This window comes from Diorhabda carinulata, chromosome X, assembly GCF_026250575.1.
Source record: "Diorhabda carinulata isolate Delta chromosome X, icDioCari1.1, whole genome shotgun sequence".
Lineage (NCBI taxonomy): Eukaryota > Metazoa > Arthropoda > Insecta > Coleoptera > Chrysomelidae > Diorhabda > Diorhabda carinulata.
In genome coordinates this window covers 55,651,630-55,671,441 of record NC_079472.1, presented here as the reverse complement: position 1 = coordinate 55,671,441, position 19,812 = coordinate 55,651,630, and the positions used below count along the sequence as shown (strand labels likewise).

At 32.7% G+C, this 19,812-nt stretch overlaps 1 protein-coding gene across 29 annotated transcripts in view; it reads right to left on the bottom strand.

The window, feature by feature from the left end:
• The window catches only part of LOC130902297 (coiled-coil domain-containing protein CG32809), a 373,790-nt gene that overhangs the window by 67,075 nt on the left and 286,903 nt on the right, over positions 1 to 19,812 (bottom strand). For 18 of the 29 annotated variants that reach the window (XM_057814298.1, XM_057814290.1, XM_057814318.1 and 15 more), the window contains 4 exons: positions 12,184 to 12,306; positions 7,284 to 7,392; positions 5,708 to 5,833; positions 3,695 to 3,810 (listed from right to left, as the gene is read on the bottom strand). In XM_057814298.1, coding sequence (XP_057670281.1) covers positions 3,695 to 3,810; positions 5,708 to 5,833; positions 7,284 to 7,392; positions 12,184 to 12,306 — 474 coding nt within the window. The remainder of the gene's footprint in view (positions 1 to 3,694; positions 3,811 to 5,707; positions 5,834 to 7,283; positions 7,393 to 12,183; positions 12,307 to 19,812) is intronic. The other 11 variants (XM_057814300.1, XM_057814320.1, XM_057814307.1 and 8 more) reach the window with 1 other exon arrangement.

Here is a 19,812-nt window from a genome sequence, read left to right as displayed (position 1 = left end):
AGAAATTTGTATGAAAAATTGAACATAAGATCTAGCTGCAAATATAATTAAATTAGTCATCAAAAATCACCGGGTAATGACTCTTAGTACACAGGATTTTTATCAGGGAAACCAAAAAATCCTTGCTTCACTGCAAAAGAGAATATCAAGGAATTGCAGACGGACATAGTTGTAGCATAGAAATTCGAGTAGGAGGATTAGCAAAATATCTCGTTATTACATTTTTTACAGGACTTTTGATCCTGAGTTTTTTTGTTACAATACTGTTATAAGTCTTCGTAATTACAGCTAAGCTTGAATATCTAACCTAACTAATTCGATTTTTCTTTCATTTCAAAGCATTATAACAATTGAAATGATATATTTTTGCACAATGAGTTCATTGTATTCGATTAGTGACAAAAACTGATAAACCAATAACTTCGGTAACATTTACAAGAAGTGTTATTAATTGGCCAGCTCGACCACTGGGTGAGGTTAGGTTAATAAATAATCAAATTATGTCATTAGTGGAAAAGTAAAAACTGAAAACCCCAACAAGAAAGAAAAATGTTTGTCTTGGAAGTCGCACTTTCGGCATTAAAACCAACTGCTTCTATCACTCCTATTATTCTCGTAATTCTTAGTCTTATTTACTAATAAACGATGATTGTTTTATATCAATATTTTCAGAAATATTGTACTCCTAGTTCGCAAAAAGTTTCATCATTTTCTCTTTTGTTGGTAAGCGAATATTTAGGATTATCTGACTTCTCTTAAAATTCTGGTACTGTGACATGAATGAATGATTAGAATCACGATTTTCACTGTGCTTTTATAACGTAAATATTTATTCTATTCTATCATAAATGACGAGTATATTGATTTATGTATTGGTCTGATTAGTAGCTAGTTAACATTTTAAAGCACTAACCAATTTCAACTGTCGAGAAAAATTATCTGTAGATTTATTTTTTTACTAAAAAAACAATAAATTAGTTCTACTAGCCGTATAACATTCTGATAAGTAGTCTGTTTATTATGCTGCCACAATTATACATTTAAATGCGGATGAACTAATTTAGCAAAATGAGGTTAATAAATTCCAAATGTATATAAATTTTAATTTAATAAATTGATCGCTAAAATACTATGAAATTTAAGCACTTATGCAATAAACGTCATTGTATACTAAATATGATCGGTAATGGCAGTTGAATAACCAGTATATATTCTAGATATTCACAATATTACATACAGAGTGGGCAACAGAAAACAGTCCACCACGTTCTATACACATAAAAACATCTATCGTTCAGTCTCAAAACTCCTTAGAAAAACATTTATATGGAAGATTCGGACATACTGATTTACCTCCCGTTATGTAAACCGTCTTGGCGAAAAAATCTTGAGTAATTTAATGAGCAATATCTCTTGAAAATAGGGCACAACAATGATCGCGTTTACTTGTAATTGTGAGGCACAGTGCAGTAAGTCTTCAGCTAACTCGGTAGAAATTTTAGAATTCTCATTTTTGGGTTAAAATACTGAAAGTAAACGTGCTTTTGATAAACTTTTATTATCTGGGAGCACGGCAAACAAAAGCGGCATAGCCTTTCCTCGAAGCAGTCCAGGTCATTTCCAACTTTCGATAACTTCGTCATGGAATGAACTAGAAGCCTGTATTTTCAGTTAGCAAGGTAGTATAAACACTGTATATATCAAATTGTATTCAATTTGAACCAGTACTTTCAGAATTATAACTGGTCAAAGTTCTTAACGTTGTCATTCACAAATTTTGAATACAATCAGTGTTTATTGTATATATCACGGAAAAATATTTTGCAATTTCAATCCAGTAGATGTAATAGGCCCCTACGACTATAGGTATAAGGAAATCAATGAGTGCGAGAGAGAGAGAGAGAAAGATAGAGATAGCGAATTCAATGATTGAAAGAGACGCAGCGTGAAGTACGGTCTCGTGACGTCAAAGTAGGCTCATCAAATCTGATCAGTTCATTTGCTCAGATACATAAACTAAAGAAATATAATGTAATTCTATAAAATATGGAAAGAAAGTAGTATGGCAAAGATCTAGGTAATGAAAAGATCTACAGCTTTTCTGTTTACTCATGTCGACATAACCTCAAAATTTATGTGAAAAATTGAAATAACTGTTTTTTTTTTCATTTTTTTTCTTAACGTGAACACTGACTAACAGAAACGATATGAAAGCTAATGTTGACAATGCGTCACCTAAAAAAAAACGACAAAATAAGACACAATGCAAGAGAGATCTTTCAGTTATAGTAGAGAAGTGAAAGCAATAAAACAGAAAAAAAGTACCTATATAAGAAACAGGAGTATTATAGTTAAGCAATCTGATGTAGCGGTAGCACTGCAAATTCAAATATATGTTCAGAGCTGTGTTTAATAAAGTATGGAGTGCAATGATGATTTCCAACTTTCTATAAGATACGTAACTTGAAAAAAGGAAGGAACCAGTCTGGAAAGTGTGAATAAACAAACTAAGGAAAATAAAATGCATGCAGAAAGCTACCGGTTAAAAGATTTCTTCAGATTTGTAGTCTGGTAACATAAAATTGGAGTGGAATGATGATTATTTATAGAAAAAAACCAGGATATAAAAGTGAGGAAATAGGAGAGGAAAATAAGATTTTTAAATGAAATATCAAAGACTTCGGGACCTATTACCACGACATCTCAATGCAATGAGATATAAATATTCTTAAGTAAATGTGTAATAATATTAAGAAAAATTAAAATTTTAGAATGTTGTAAAGAAAATAACGCTGAACAAGAATATGTATATATACCTATGGCGCGGAAATCATCCCTTCAGGTACTTTTTGCGTTTAAAGAATCAAATAATTGTAATGATTTTTCAGTGATTGTGATATTTAAATTAATCGTTGAAACCTAACCTAACCTAACCTACATACTTCTCTAAAAAATGAAATCCAATCACAAGCAGCTGTTATCGAAAACTCTTCCATGGTTTTTTCTTGATGAGGTGGTAGAAAATAAATGAAATAGATATACAAACTGTATGTAGAATTATCGCTTATTTTATTTATTGTCGACCACCTCATCAAGAAAGAACCATGCTTGTGATTGGATTTCATTTTGTAGAGAAATATGTAGGTTAGGTTATGTTAGGTTAGGTTAGAGTAAGTTAGGTTAGGTTAGGTTTCAAAGATTCATTTAAATATTGCAATCATTGAAAAATAATTACAACTATTTGGTTCTTTAAACGCAAAAAGTACCTGAAGGGATGATTTCCGCGCCCCATATATATATATATATATATATATATATATATATATATTATTGTTGAGCGTAATTTTCTTTATAGCATACTAAAATTTTAACGAAAACGGAGGGGTGTAACCTTACCTAGATAATTACCAAAAAAATTGCTTTACTGGGAAATAAAAAACGATGATGTTCCGTTTTCTGGCCACCTGATATAAATATCTTCTCCATTTTTATGAGAACGTTATTAAATGATACCAATTTCAGTTGAAAAGAAAAAAAGTCTCATTTTACATGTGATAGGTACTATTAGTTTCTAATTTACTTTCTAATTGTTAGATATCCAAGACATTGTAATTATATGGAATGCTTCCGATAAAAAGTGCAGGTAGACAGACACAAGCACAACTAATCTTTTATGTACTTCAAATTAAAATACCTCTGTATCCTTCTCTGCCTGGTACTTGTAGATGGGAAGTGTTGGGTTGAGTTAGTGCCTTTTGGACTAATCCTGTGAGGTTTGCTAGTTGGCGTTCCATATTTTCCACTCGTAATCTACAACAAATATTTTAAATCAAATAAAACTGAAAGCATTCAGGGATTTTCTATTCAATTGGAATTGGAGAATTACCATTCTTTTTATCACACTTAATTCAACTCAATCTGTTTGTTAGGGTCTTTGATTAGAAAACTCCATCTAAACATTAACATGCAAAAAATTTGTTTTTTCTCTGGATTGAGACACATGATTGAATACAAAAATTGACAGGCGTCAGAATGAATCCATTCAATATTTAAATAAAACTAAACTTGCGTGCATAGAAATGGGCCTTCTGTAAACTTTTAACTACACTATATTTTTTTTATTATTCATCAGATCACAAAAAGAAATATAAATTTATCAGCAAGGCTTATTAAAATTATTCCATTTGCATTGTAAATTTGCATATCATTCGTTTCTTATAATCTATAGTGTTCATTTAATATAACACCACAAAAAGCCGCCCAAGTTATGGCAAATATGGTCTTGGTCAGCGAGCTGTTCGAAGAATGTGCCAGCGTTATGATGAGATTGGAAGCTTTCATAGGCGACCTGGAACGAACAGAAGGCGATTTACAACCGCTCGTTATGACTGCTTTATAGTGTCAACAACATCGTCGCCTTGATTCCGTTCAAGTGCAACGACAGCTCCGTGAAGTGACTATTAGTCAATGGACGGCAAGACGAAGACTGCAGGAAAAAAACTTGACCCCTGAAACACCTGGAATATGCCTCCATGATAGCAACCGAAGTGTATCGAAGACCAAGAGAGCGATTTGCAGATTGCTGCTTTGAAGAGCGAGTGCTACGTAGGTGGTTCCTGGATGCTCTGGTGTGCAACTTCTATAGGAGCACGAATTGACCTTGTGCTCATTCGTAGGGGCGATTGTGTTCACGGAGAAGGTGTTCACGGTTTAACGGTTAATAGATATGTCGAAAAGATTTTAGAAATTTAGTGGTAGCTTACGTCGACTAAATTAGAGACGAATTTAGCCTTATGCAGTACAATCCAAGGCTTCACACCGTCAGAATCGTGAAAAATTACATTGCAGAACTTATGAAGGGCCAGCATACAGTACTGACCTAAATCCGATAGAACATTTATGGGATGCGCTAAAAAGTAGAATTCGAGCTAGACTTCCTACTCCAAACTCGATCCCAGAATTTATTATTACAGTAGAAGAGTGGCTTAACATACCACAAGAAACAATAACTAACTTAATTAGATCTACGTGTAATCGTATGAGAGATGTTATTAGGAAAAGAGGAGGTAATACCCATCGCTAAAAATTATGTGATACTAAAAGAAAACTAAAATCTTTCAAATCTTAGAACAGTAGCTAATGTCTAGCTTGAAAATTCTGGCTGTGAATATAATATTTTTTTAGAAATTCTAGACATTCCTTAAAAAACCGGTTTACGGCTTTGTTTCATGGATAAAAAAATAATCGATTTTTGACTAGGCGCTTTAATACACTATTTGTTGAGATGTACTTTTGATGGGTTTTTCAATTTGTTAAAATTATTATTTCACGTTCATCACATAATAGTTGAGGAAGTTAGGAATATGAACAAATTTTGTTTTTTCTTTTAACAGACAGTAAAAAGCCGCTTAAATTTCATATGAAAATTAATCTTATTACATAAATGTGGTTGAAGCAATAATGTCGTATATTTTTAATATAATATGAATAAAAAAAACTTATGATGTTTTGTAATGTATTAAAAATTGGGGGCCCCGCCATGAATAAACGAAAAGCATCGCTCTATTCCATGGGCCCCACAGAAAGTTGAAAAAGGTTTGTATATTCAATAGCATTATAAACGATCTTCATTTTCCGATTTCAAATTGGTTATAAAAGAAAACTGACCAGAAATTTCATCATCTTAATGTCAACAAAAATTACTTACCGTGTTGCGTCATAAGGAGGGACTGAGGCTGGCGCTGGAAAAGGTGATCTGTTGGATATTCTTGATCCGCTTCCAGGAATTTTAACCCCATATAAAGAGTATGATTCATCCAGCAATTCCGTATCACTGGAAAAAGAAAAATCATTACATCACAATTTTCTTTCGTAATGGTCAAATTTTCTTTAACGTGACATTCGGCATTTAGTATTGAAAAGTCGTTAATCTCTTTTCAGTTTACACATAGACACCTTCAGAATAGCGGAAGCGCAGAAGTTTTGATAATTATTTTAGGCCAAATAAATGTATCCTGATAATGGTCAAGAATTGGTTAGACTGATTTCGTGCTAAAATCTATATTGCAGTTTTCATACCGTTAACTATTAAAAAATAACAATCGGTTATCTTAGAAAAAGGTATTTGAATGCCATATAATATAGACATGAGCTATAAACGAATAGAATTATCAGACAATGTAGAAGATAATGTGAAAAAATCGTATCAGGGGCAGAACGCTATCACTCAAATCTCTCTCTGATGAGAATTGATTAGAAACAATGAAAACAACCGCAATAAAATATTCATAAGCTGCAGTTCGCTAATATCTCGTCAATAAATTGCCATGTTGACTGAAAATTTGGAAAATGTTTTATGTTCTTCTAAAGAGACGTTGGATAAAAGCGCAGCACCATAACCCATACCAAAACCTTCGCATACTATGATGGTCATGTTGAAATTGTTCAAATTTTCATGGAATTTTTCATTATGAACTTTTACCAGAAACCAAACCTTTATACTTTTAACTTTAGGTGGTCTTATACCAATAAAACATTTGGGCGCATGCCACTTGGGTCAATTTAGCGCGGAGATCAGAGATCATTTATAATTTCAAAAAATTATGAGAACAGAGTAAAAGACGGGAGCTTAACAAATTCAATTTAAGTAGCTACTTATGTAATAAAAAAGTGGAATATGAATTAATTAAGTATGTATATTGGTGTGGACTATAATGTAAGCTGAATAGCTGCGTTTTTTGTTAATGTCGACTAAATAATCAGCGTTATTGATTACTCATTAATTATCAGGTGTTCGGCCCTGTACTTTTGTTTCATCCATGTAAAGTGGATTTCTCGAAATCATGACTGGCTCAAATGAAACCAACAAACCATTGTTCGTATTTCAGGCAGGGTACTGCTTGCAATCTGTTCAATAGCCATATCAAAGCAGCAAACAATTTGAAGTTGAGAAAACTGTATATCTATTATTGCCATCAATCAACAATCTAAAGGCAGTAAAATGTGTTGTCATTTTGATTATTAGACAAAATATTGAAAATAGAGGTTTATAATATCCATAATGTCTAGTAAACAACTGTAATAAGAGCCTTATACTATATTCAAAATACAGTTTGTATAAATTTACCCCACTGTTGAAGAATAGTTTAAATACATTAGAAAATAAAAAAACATTATAGTATATTCGGTTAAATTCGTTGAAAAATTGGAATTGGAAAATGTTATTAATCAATACTAGACCCGATTGTTGGATCACCCCTATGCTGGAATGTAAAACTGCTTACCTAATTTCTTCATCAATTACCGGAGTAATTGATCCTGATCTTGTTCCATATTGGCTATAATATGGGTCTTCATATCGCGAACTTCTCTCAGGGGAAGACATGTATCCATCTAAAAACAACAAACGAGAATGAGCTAAGCGTAAATGTGGAAGATCACTTAGGAAGCTAGTTATTTAAGTCCCTTTTCAATCTTCACTGAATACTTGATCTATTTCTTCAGTACTATTGAAGGAATTAAGTTAAACCGTACGTATTTCAGGTTACAAATTTTTAGCGATAAAACTTAAAATTAATTAACTTATCTTATAAAATTTTCGAAATTTGTCACCTTATTGTAATGTAACTCAATATTTTATATGGAAGATTACATAAGAAAGAGCTAATATTTGTGAGGTTGGTGTCGGTATTGCTTTGTGCAGAGCAGAAGCTCGCTCCTATTCAAAATTAAACGAATGTTTGCATATCTCCTCGTATATCCAGTGATGTTTTAAATTAGATTATACATCAGGACAAAAATACCATGAAAACAATGTACTTCGTCAGAAAAACGTGTTCCCATAGAAGCAAATACCATTGTTTTCGGTGAATAAGGTTATAGCCACAGGGTTTTGGGATTCCAAAGACGTAATATCCATTTATTATCCAGAAAAGTGGAAACGATATCTGATCAGTAAATTTGCTGGAAAATTTTGATCTTGCTGATTTCAATTTCCTGAAAATACGACTTTTTCAGACAAATGAATTAGTAACAGACGAGACGAATGCGTACTTTGTGGACAATCCGAAAAATTATTGTTTAGACGGTGAAGGAAGATCGAAAACCCAATAAACTACCTGTATGGGGTTGAAATGATTATCTGATGAAATACATTTATTCCTACAGTGAAGTCACATTTCGAAAAACCACCCTCGTATCAAATTATTCACAAGTTTTTTAACGACAAGATACTTTTTACTAAATATTGTTAAACAATGACAACTTTGTTGTATAATTGAAAACCACTTCATCACTTTCTCTGTTCAGACAGTGGCTACATGATATATTTCATAGTGGATGGATTTGTAGAAGAGGAGCAATAGTATGACCACTCGCTCCTGAGTTTTCTTCTATGGGGCATCTAAAATCGATTGTTCATTGAATGTAGCTTCGAGATTTGTGGGATATGAGGATAAGAAAGCTGGATGTGTGTAGAGAACTCCAAGTGGAAGTTTTTCTAATGTCAAAATTACGTTAAAGAACAATCAATAATATAATATAAGTTATTGTCATCAATTTTTTATGTTTCACTCCCAAATATTTGATTTCTGAGGTACTAAAAAAGTTCAAGTAATCGTAGTTTTCGAAATACGAGAGTAGCCATTTAAAGTTTGAGATATGACAACACTGGCGTGAATATGTCAAATATGAAATTGCCATCATAAAGTTCGATATGTTTGATAGTGAATGTACTCAGAAGATGTATTTTTCATGACTTTCGACGTGGATTAAGCCAACAGCGATAACCTCCAGCGATTGATCAACTCGCTCAGACTTTTGCTGTGGAAGCACCAACTCGAGTTACCGTTTTTCCCTAGTTTTCCGAATTTCATCGTGGTCATATTTCGCTACAGAATGAATTATTTTAAAGTCGTCGAAAATTGGCTGATGTGCCAGAAAACAGCTATACTGTGCGTAAACTGATATAGCAAGACTAATCATGGATCTATACAAATAAACCCAAAACTAAACAACAATCGACGGTATGGATCTTTTAAGATGAGCCAAATCCAACAAAAGTTGTTCGCACACGAAGCACTTCGAATCAAATGGTTGCCTGTTTTTTTCAAAACAACTGGACATATCACCACAGTTTCATTACAATAACATAGAACGTTCAATTCTGGTACACCAACATTTGTATGCCAGAAGTGTTCCAAAAAATCAGGAAACCAAACGTTTTTGAACAGTTAAAATATCGAATTGATGAGTCATCTGCCGTACCGTCCTTGTTTGGTATTCAATGATTTCGTCTGAGGCGGCGGTTGATGCGTTCAAATCACATGTTTTTGAAATACCTCAATCCAATCGGACTGGAAAAAATGTTTCGACAATGGATTCAGAAAACCAACAAAAACAACAAAGCCATATATAATTATAAATCTTTGTTCTTATTTGTCTATCTCAAAACTTGAATAGCAACCCTTGTAGTAGTACAGGTATAAATCAAACTGATTTGAGACTAGAGGGGTTACAGTCTACAAACCGTTTTCCTTCCGACTAAAAGTTTTTCCTAATTTCCTTGAAACATCGTAATGAACTTATCAGGTTAAAACGAGGTTAACCTTATCAGAGCAATTCTGATGAGGCTCACGCTGGAATCACATCAGAATGACACTATTTGGAATAAATTGATTTATCATCAGGTTTTCCTGATCATGTCTACACTATGTCACATTGGGTTGACCCTATTGAAAATTTCAACCCATAAAACTAAGGATAATTTGATCAGTACCACGTATAAGAACATCCAGACCTGACAGGTTGTTCTTACCTATACCTTACCAGGCTGCGGAATTACCTGATAGGAGGTCCTCTAGTCGGGCTTATGAATAAGTGTAAGGATGATACGATGACAAATTGACATCATGTCTAGAAAAAACCAGTAAAATATATTTTACGAACAATAGATTTCCTGTTTTTCATCTGTATAACTTTATTTTTTCATAGAAAATGTTTTAATTAGTCCAAGCTGATTGACAAATGTTCATCAATTATTCAATTTTCTAAGACTTCCAATTTCATATTCACCTTGTATCGTTACGATGATGATGTTTTTAAATTCTAGTTAACTCCAAAGATATTTGCATATTTAAATTCTATATTTGTGTGCAACATAACTGATATTTGCATGCTGTTGATTTGACAGAAATTCATGTGAAACTCTAGATTGGTTCCACATGTGAACGAATTTTAGATTAAAAATGAAATATAGGCGATTCGAATGATGGATCACATTGTTACTTTTCAGGGAACACTGCGACATTCTTAACAAAAATATATTACCAGAACACAATGCTACACTAAAAATACATTTCAAGCTTAACAGTGAGAAAGCTACTACATAAAAAATTATAACAGTTACCAATTATGTTTATGAAAGGATTGGATTCATTCGATTTCATTTAACAATAAATGTGTCTATTCAATAACAAGATCTAATAATGAATAGACAGAATTATTTCTCACAAAACATTTTCTTATCGTTAATCCAAAAATCAATTTTTTCGACCCAGAGGATAAACCACAATATAAATCAAAGACGGAACATTTCCAAAATAAAATGATAACTAGTCTTTTTTCAAAAATGATATTTCTGGCTTTATTATTAAAAATATAAATCTAAATCATCAACAGTAAGGTGATACAGGTATAAAATATTCAAAATTTCTTGATTCAATGTAACAGTGATGTTATCAGGGAAAATTTTTCACACATATGTTAAAGCAACTGTTCCTACAGTTGTGCAAAACACCGCTTCCATTAGGCATAAGACATAATAGACTATTATTTCTATCTTGAAACCCATTCATGCACACAAAATGACATAAACGTTAGAAGATGACATCTGGATTACCACGAATATGTAAAATAATGTGAATGATAAATTATTAGAAGCAACAAGACAAGAATAAAATGGGTATATGTGACATAATAAAATAAAAAAATAGGTAGCACATTCTTAATTTGCAAGAATTTCTTAGCGAGAATCAAAATTTCAGTATTATCCACATTGTGAATCATTTTAGTCCAGATTTACATTTCTGTTTGTATAGCCTTACGCAGATTTCAATAATACTGTTTGGAATATTGTCTAGGCAACAGAAATGGGCAATAGAGCCATACAAAAAAGAGAACATACTGACCTGAAATGGTATCTAAGATGCCATGTCTTTCAAATTATACTTTACCAAAAATTAGTCCCTATAACAAGTCGAAAGCTATGATCAAATGCGAAGACTGCGTTCCCACAAAGCTCATAGATATTCTACACTGATTGGTCAAAAATTGAAAATGATCAAGTAGAGGCAGAAATGTATGAAACGATAACCAAGTTTGCTATACCAATGGGCTGAAACCCTTCTGTTTTCCAAGCGGATGAATAAACAAATGCTTACGTCATTGCACACAACCCAATTCAAAGAAATTTACTTTATAAGATAGCAGATCAGCTCAAACTACGAAGTTATTCTAATGAGGGTACCCGGACATTCCGGAATGCATGGCAATGAACGAGCTGATTGCCTAACGAAGAAAAACAGGACAATTGCAATTTTTATAATGAAAAAGTCATGAAGTCAGTGTCATACAAAAGTAGAAAAACCAGAAGAGATCAGTTTTATGGAGTAAGACTAAAGTAAAAAAAAAATCTCTTTCTTATTCTACTGGTCCCAAAAGATGTGCTGATATTCTCACTGGATACTGTCTGAAGAATCATCATCTGAAAAACATGGGAATTTTTCCGATGTTAGTGCCTGTCGTTTCTGCAAGGAGCCAAAGGCAGTTAATGGACAAAGGTAACGGTATTACATTCAAACTTCTCAAAGCCAAAGAGGTTATCCGCATATTCCAAAATCTGGTAGCTCAGTTTGCAAAGTTATTTAATCAGTTAGGGAAAAACAATGGCTCATGTAATCCTTACTAACATTAATTTATTGTTATTTTTATTTTCTAAAGACATGTACTTATATGATACATGTTATTAATTCAATAAAAAAACTACTGCAAATCATAACATCCTAAAAGCAAATATTCATCGCTTTTACTCCTTTAATAGAAACAGAAAACTGTTTGCATTTTGTATTATTTAAACGGTTTCGAATAAATTCAATCCTAGAAGCTATGAAGGTCGTGTTGACCCACCTGGTATATTATATATGGGGTTGACGGGCCTTTGGAATGGAACGAATCGATCTGGAGGGCCATCATTAGACCCTGGAGGCGTCGCCCCATTTCTGTAAGCTCGTTGTGGCTTTGGGGGCGCACCTTTTGAAATTTTAAAATAATGCTTTAAATATATATTCATCATCGCTCATATTTTTAGCAAAACGTTTCCAAGCGTGATACTTTAGTGTTAAATGTTATAGTATCAGATATTAATTGCAAAAGCTCAATGAGGACATACTCATGCGTGACTTGTGGAAATGAATGTATGCATACAGATAATAAATTTAAGTGGGTACTTCACATCTGTGAAGTACACACAGTTTACATAATACTGTTTCTCAATATTGTAAATCTTTCGGGCACTAGTGGGTATTTCCTCTGTAGATAATGCCTCCAAGTATTTTATCAGATATTCACTATCTAGTGCGTCATGTGAATAACTACACCCACAGTATTTATGAGGTTTTGATGGAATCTCGTGATTAGAAAATCAATTATCGGAAAATTTTGTCGCAATCGAGAAGAAATTACAAACTGAAATGTCACCTACTGAATCCCGTTAACACAAAACTTTTCCACGTGACCGTTTAATCATTTGGTTATAGTTTTTTCAAGTTGCCATCATTTCCCTGCTATTACTGTTAGGAATTTGGGGGTTCTATATTAGGGATGTAGGCTGAATGATCCAATTTTTTCAATTGAAATTATCCTATCCAGCTCTATTAGAATATGAAATGACGCCGATCAGGAAGAGTTGTCACCGTTGATTGTGTAATAATGCATCTTTGTTTTGTTTTTAAGTACCTCTTAGGTCAATTTGTTTGACAAAAGATTTTGATTCTCGGCACCCATCACACAAACATGATTTCGTTAAGGTTGTCAGTAACGATATTATAAACTATTCCTTGAAGCTGAAAAACTTGTTGGATTTTTTAGTTAATTCTTCATTCACGATGTTTGTCCATCCTTTATTAAGAAACCTGCACCATTTACGCATTTTTCCATAATTCCTCATATCTGAATAACTGAACAAATTTCATTGTCTACGGGATCATAGATTGTCAAAGCGTCAACCAACCTTAGACTATACAATTAATACTAATAGATACCTAATATGTAATGACGGCCAAAGTGTCTTTCTAGTTCGAAAATCGGAAGACAGCTCAAAAGTCGGTCGAAAAGACAGCATCTTTGAATCGCTTGATAGCAAATATTAACGAACCACGGCCGGAGGAAGGAAGGCAATTCACTCAATTCTTCTATGGTGGAAATAGGTCTAGTCAGGCCCTGTGAACAAAGAAATACTCCAAAGCGATGACGATGGTATAGAGACAAGGTGTATTGAGAATCGCCAGCTGCTACAGAATTGTCTCTGCACAGGGTGTCCTAGTGGTGGCGGGTATTATCCTCGTGGACCTGAACCAGAACCGTGAAGCAGAAGTGAGAGTTTGCGGCAATCATCGAACGCACTAGAGCAATACAGACGTGGCAACAACGGTGGACAAAAAAAATGAGATGAATGGACTTGACGCCAAATAAAAGACCTTAGACTGTGGACCGAAAGGAAGTTCGGAGATGTGGACTTCTACATAAACCAGCTTCTGATGGGACAAGGCTACTCCACAAAATGAAGAAAGTACAAACACCTGAGTATACGTCTTGTGAATAAAACTTCGTGTGCAACCACTGCAAGGGTTTGAGAAAGGAAGTAGAGAAGACTGTCCGCAGCATTAGCCCTGATAATATCGTCCAAGTGATGCTGCACAAAGTAGTGGCTGCTACCGACACAGAAAGAATTCTTATGCAAAATGATTTTATGACGATATCATAGAAACGTAACGAACGCAACAACATACACAGACAGGCCTATCAGTCAGAAGTTATTTAACAATCGTTCCTGGTTGGACGGAGATAACAGAAAATGGCGGCCTAGTGGGGAGGCTACAGAAGTCACACATATCCATCAGCTATAAATTCATTTTTTTTTTATTTTCTTGGATATTTTTGTCTCCTGGTATTTGATATTTTGTTTCTAAGAATCTCAAATGTTTTTTATATATTAAATTTTTTGCAATCGATGTTTTGTATCAATAGATCCACATCAGATTAATTCAATTAATTGATGGACATCGAAAGAAAAACTCTTGCACACAATATGCTGTCCCAAATATCTGACACAGATTTCTATTCACCTCACTTGAAAACTACTAGTAGGATCAATCATATAATTATTGATTGTTTCTTTCCATGATTGTTCATGTATTTAAAATAATAAGTTCCGGTAGTAGTTATGAATGAAATCACTATCTGTCTACCACATGCCACATAATAGAAAGCAGGTTCGAAGTGGTTTAAATAGTTACTATAGCAACATGGTACTAACAATTAAAGATGATTTGTAATTAAATACCAATTCGGTTTTATTACATACAAGGGTGTTCTTACTATTGTATGAATAATGTTGACAATTTGATGGAATATTATTATATAATCGTCATGTAAAAACGTCAAATTTAATCATAAAGCATCGTTTGCAAGTAGGTAATACGAGGCTGCTAAAGCGATTACGTTTATTTTTACAAAAGTTAGTTGTGCAATTTAGTGCATTATGTGAATTTTTATTTTCACTTTTTACAAGATGGAAACTACAACTAGTACGAGTACCTTGAAAGAAGAAGAAGCAGTACTTGCCACAATCAAAAATTTTGTTGATTGGCAGCCAATACCAAAAAAACTTTTTTTTATAAAGACGTATTACTCGCGTATTTTGTTGAATAAAAAATAACTCAGTCGTGCTCATTATGGTGTTTCTACTCCGATGTTTGAAAGTACCCGAATATTCAAGCTCCTTCAAACTAGCAGCCAAATAATCGGAAAAATTAAAAAAATATATGAATCAAAAGGATTTTCAATGCTCGTTCTGAAAATCCAAATCCCGTATCTTCTCGTTGATTCGATAAAAAGATATTAATTAAAACCGTGGCTGCAAATTCAGATTAGAAAATATTTTTTATTTCCGGCCCAAAGTGTCCTCTGGAAAAACTGTCAAATGCTCCTAATTCGCTCGTTTCAAAAATATTTTCCTTTTTTTTTCTAAAGTCTTATGGAAACCTGATAAAAATTAACTAATTATTCCGGATTATTCATTGCGCACAGACCTATGAGTTGGTTGTGCGCGTGCGCAAAACTTGATGAATCGCTATCGGATGGAGTAACGGTCGTTTGTTTTGATGTTTGAATCAATTTGAATTAAGTGATTGAAATATTGTAGACGATAGATTTATTTACTAATTAAGTAACGTAATTACAGTGATAAATGGATCTCTCAAAAGTCACCGGCGTCGTTAGATGCAAAGTATAGCATGTCAAACTAATATTTGAAGTAAAACTAGGAACTGGAAGTGCATGTTTGTGTAATAAAAATTTAATTGAAAATTGAAAGTGCATTAGAAAACATGTGACTTTTGAGAGATCCATTTATTACTGTACTTACGTTACTCAATTAGTAAATAGAACGATCTCCTATCATCTACACTATTTCAATCACTTGATTTAAATTGATTCAAACATCAAAACATCATCAAGTTCTGCGCAAGCGCACAACCAACTCACAGGCCTGTGCGCAATGAATAATCCGGAGTAATTAGTTAATTTTTTTTTTGGTTTCCCTCAGACATTAGACAAAAAGGAAAATATTTTTGAAAAGAGAGAATTAGGAGCATTTGATAAGTGTTTTTAGTTTTTTCAGAGAACACTGTAGGCCAGAAATAAAAAATATTTTACAATCTGAATTTGCAACCAGGGTTTTAATTCATATCTTTTTATCGAATCAACGAGAATATGAACCAAAAAAAAAGCCAAAATATTTACATCGAAGAAACTAAAGTGATCACCAATTTGATCTGACCCAAGTAAGTCATCAAAAATGAAATTTTGAGAAATTCTATTAGTGTTTTGTACGTGTTTTATTAATCATGTTTTACAACAATTACAACAAGGCTCTCATATTTAATATCTCAAAAACAAAGATATCTAGATCGTTAATCGTGTCAGGTGAATTTTACGAAGTTTATAGAAATTTATTTCACCTCATGCCTCATGAAACTCTTTCTGATATAATCGCCTCCTTTGCACGGCTACGTTCAAATTTCGCATTTCACCACAACCCATCTCGAAAATTATTTCTTTGAGTAAATGATTTTAACTATTATTCTGGTGTCTCATATAATTTCAGATTTCTCGTAAACGCCATAATGTGAGCTAATTAAGATTCTTCAGTGTCTAATCCATCCCTAAGATGTATACATCCGGTATAATATTTGTGTTGTACAGATAATGAAGTTCCGAAAAGTGAGATAGAGCAGGAGAAAAAATTCAAAAGGAAGCGTCGGTAAATTACTCAAAGCCTTTGTTTAATGACGTACAGTGAAGCATGAGAATTTCAGATTGAAATTAATTACAAAGTGTTGTGGAGTGAATATAACAAATTGAAAATGTTGCTATCACATCATTAACTTCGATTACCTGCCGAATACACCTTCCCAAAATTAGCCGTTTGATCGGAAACTCTATACAGATACAGTTTTATAATATGAAATGGAATATCAGAGTCAACATCAACTGTATATTGAATACTTTTTTGTATCTCAGATTATCTCAAACTTCCATTAGAGATTCATTATTTTTATCATGGATTCGAATTTCCAAATATTTTGTTTATGATTACTACTATTAATAGTGGACAAATAACAGAAATTCTTATAAACAATAACTTTTGTCAAAAATAGTCAAAAGAAGATTGTAGAATTATCCACAAAACTTAACTTTTTTAGCTAAGAATCACTATTTCTGAGATATCGCTTCTCTAAATGCTGAAAAAGTTACATTTTAAAACAACTTCAAGTAAGTTAAATGATATTTTCTGCGTCTTCTCTCTTTAATTTTTTCTCGTAGAATGGTCAGTAATGTAGAATAGTAATCTCCAGTTATTGTTCTACTCTTATTCCAAAAATCAATCAAGATTACTCCATTGCAAACTCAAAAAACTGAAGTAAGAAAATTTGGGGATCCACTTTGCAGCAATTTTTCTTATGTCCAAATTGACGTGAACCGTGAAATTCGACCGTCTGATAATATCATGTCATGAAATGCATCGATATTTTCGGGGACTGACTCAGAAACTGGTCTTCCCGATCAGTCATTATCTTCAATAGAAAATTTACCTCTGTTGAAGCTTGTAGTCAAATTTTTCACGGTCACATACGAAGGACATTGATCACCAAGGGTATTAAGCATATCTTCGTAAATATGCTTACCTCTTAACCCTTTTAAATACAGGTCCTTGATGATGGCTCGATACTCTAGTTTTTCGATTTTCACAATTTAGGTGTACATTTTTTTTCTTTTAATTTATTGCGTAACTCGGGTTTACTTTTTACGTTTTTACGTTACACTGACACTTCTAATAATTTATTGTTCGTTGCTATGGTAACGCAATATTTTGTTTATGCATGGAACTGGTCTAGGCTAACTAGATATCAATACATCCTCGTTCAGATTGACGGTTTTGAGAAAACAATTTTTGAATAATATTCCAGTAACAGAATGGCAAAGTTGCTGCTAGCATGGTGTCAGTCAAATTTTGAAGAGGATTTTCTAGCACTACAACTAGCTATAAACATAAGAATAGATCAAATTGTTATTAATTTTGATAAGGATTTTATCTCCGATTATGTAGTGAATTCTAAGAATGAAAAAGTTATATTAGTTAGTTAGGGTAACGTAATAAGTGACGGTATTTATTGTTGCTGCATAAATTAGACTAACAAGACCGATGTCTTTCCCGAAACACGGTTACTACAACCAGACTTGTATATTTAAAATAGTATTGTACAATACCAATACAAATGGCGTCATTTGACGATTAAGACATGTCAGAAATTGGTACATGCGAGTTTTTATGTTAGGGCGACATTAGATTAGCTACGGTTATTCGTAGTTCACTCTCCCCATAATCTAGATATTTCAACTTTTGTCATAAGTGAGAATAACCTGTGGTGAAACCTTTCTAATCATTCAAAATTTATCAACTTGTTAGTACCATGTTCTGAACATTTTAATACATTCACATGCCTATTCCTATTATAAGCAAACAATAATAAGTTTGTACATGACATATTTTAATCTCAGAATTTCATAAATTGGTTACATAACTAGAAATTAAAGAGATATATAAGTGAAAATCAGGAATATTTTGTTTGTTCCAGTGTTCATACATATCGATAAATTCTAAGTTGCTAAATTGCAAGATTTACCTGTTAGAGCTTTTGATTTATTTGCCTGTGTAACGTAAATAGTTGTAGTTGTGGTAATCATATTTTTACCAAAATACTGTTATCATACTTCTCAAGCTAGTGAAGTTTATATATGAATCCACGGCTTAAATATTAATCAGTTTACCAATTTCCACTTACGCTGGGTTAATGCGGCCAAAATTAAAACTAACTTGAAATTATCATTAAATTAAAAATCTGATTATTATTTAACTTCTAATTTCACAATTTTTTGCTCACTTGTTTATCTTCATCAACATTATTATGTACCATACATTTTTAGCCTTAATAAAGAACAAATAAAACATCGAAAAGCTTGCATTTTGAAAAACTCTTGGACAGACAGATTTATTTTGAGTACTCAACCCGTAACACCATTCGAAAATAAAATGAAGTTTCTTGATTGGGGATTTTTTGGTTTATGCACTAAATTAAATACCAATCAAACCAAGAGAAATTCCCTGTATGGGTCTTTTTTGTCATGCATATGTGGAAAGCTCAAAAGAACATTGTTGACTTTCAGACATTGCTTTTTCCTATTTTTTTGATTTCAGTCTTAGATAAATAACACGGTAGAAATTGGCGCAATTACGCCAAAAATGATTTCAAGGATGTGATCAAAACAATACTACCAATACAGTCTAGCTTGTGCCCATAACCTCACAAAATTAAGGAATTAATCTAAGAAGTTAAAAGATGGCGTACTCTTAGTATCAGCCTGCATGATCTACAAGTACCATTTCTGTGTCTTTCAAATAGTAATTTAATTTGTTACTTTAATGCTGAATTTTCAATTTTGGCTGTACAAATCAAGCTGAGATTATCAATGCATAATTCTAATTTATAATGAGACTTTTATAGAAATCTTAATAATGACGGCTGTTCAGTAACGTTGGAGGAAATATCAGATCCTCTAGTGTAAAGTAATAATTGAAAGTATCTTTTGAATAAATAAAAAATTGAAATATGTTTCTTGATCTACAGTACAGGTATTAAATATTATCGCCCATAATATTTTTGAGAAATGATTTTGAGCTAATAATAGATTTTATTTCTAAGATCTCCATTACTTCAATGGATAATTTAAGTTACGATCAGAAGTTAAAAGAATAATTGTAGTACGCTGTAGTTGGCATGAATTAGAACTCAAACTTCAGATGATGGTAACTGAGTATCTAGATTTTACTGGGTAATTTACAGTCTATCAGATAGTTTCTCTTTGTCTTAATTACTTGGATGTTACTAAATACTAATTATTGGAGTTACTAAGTAG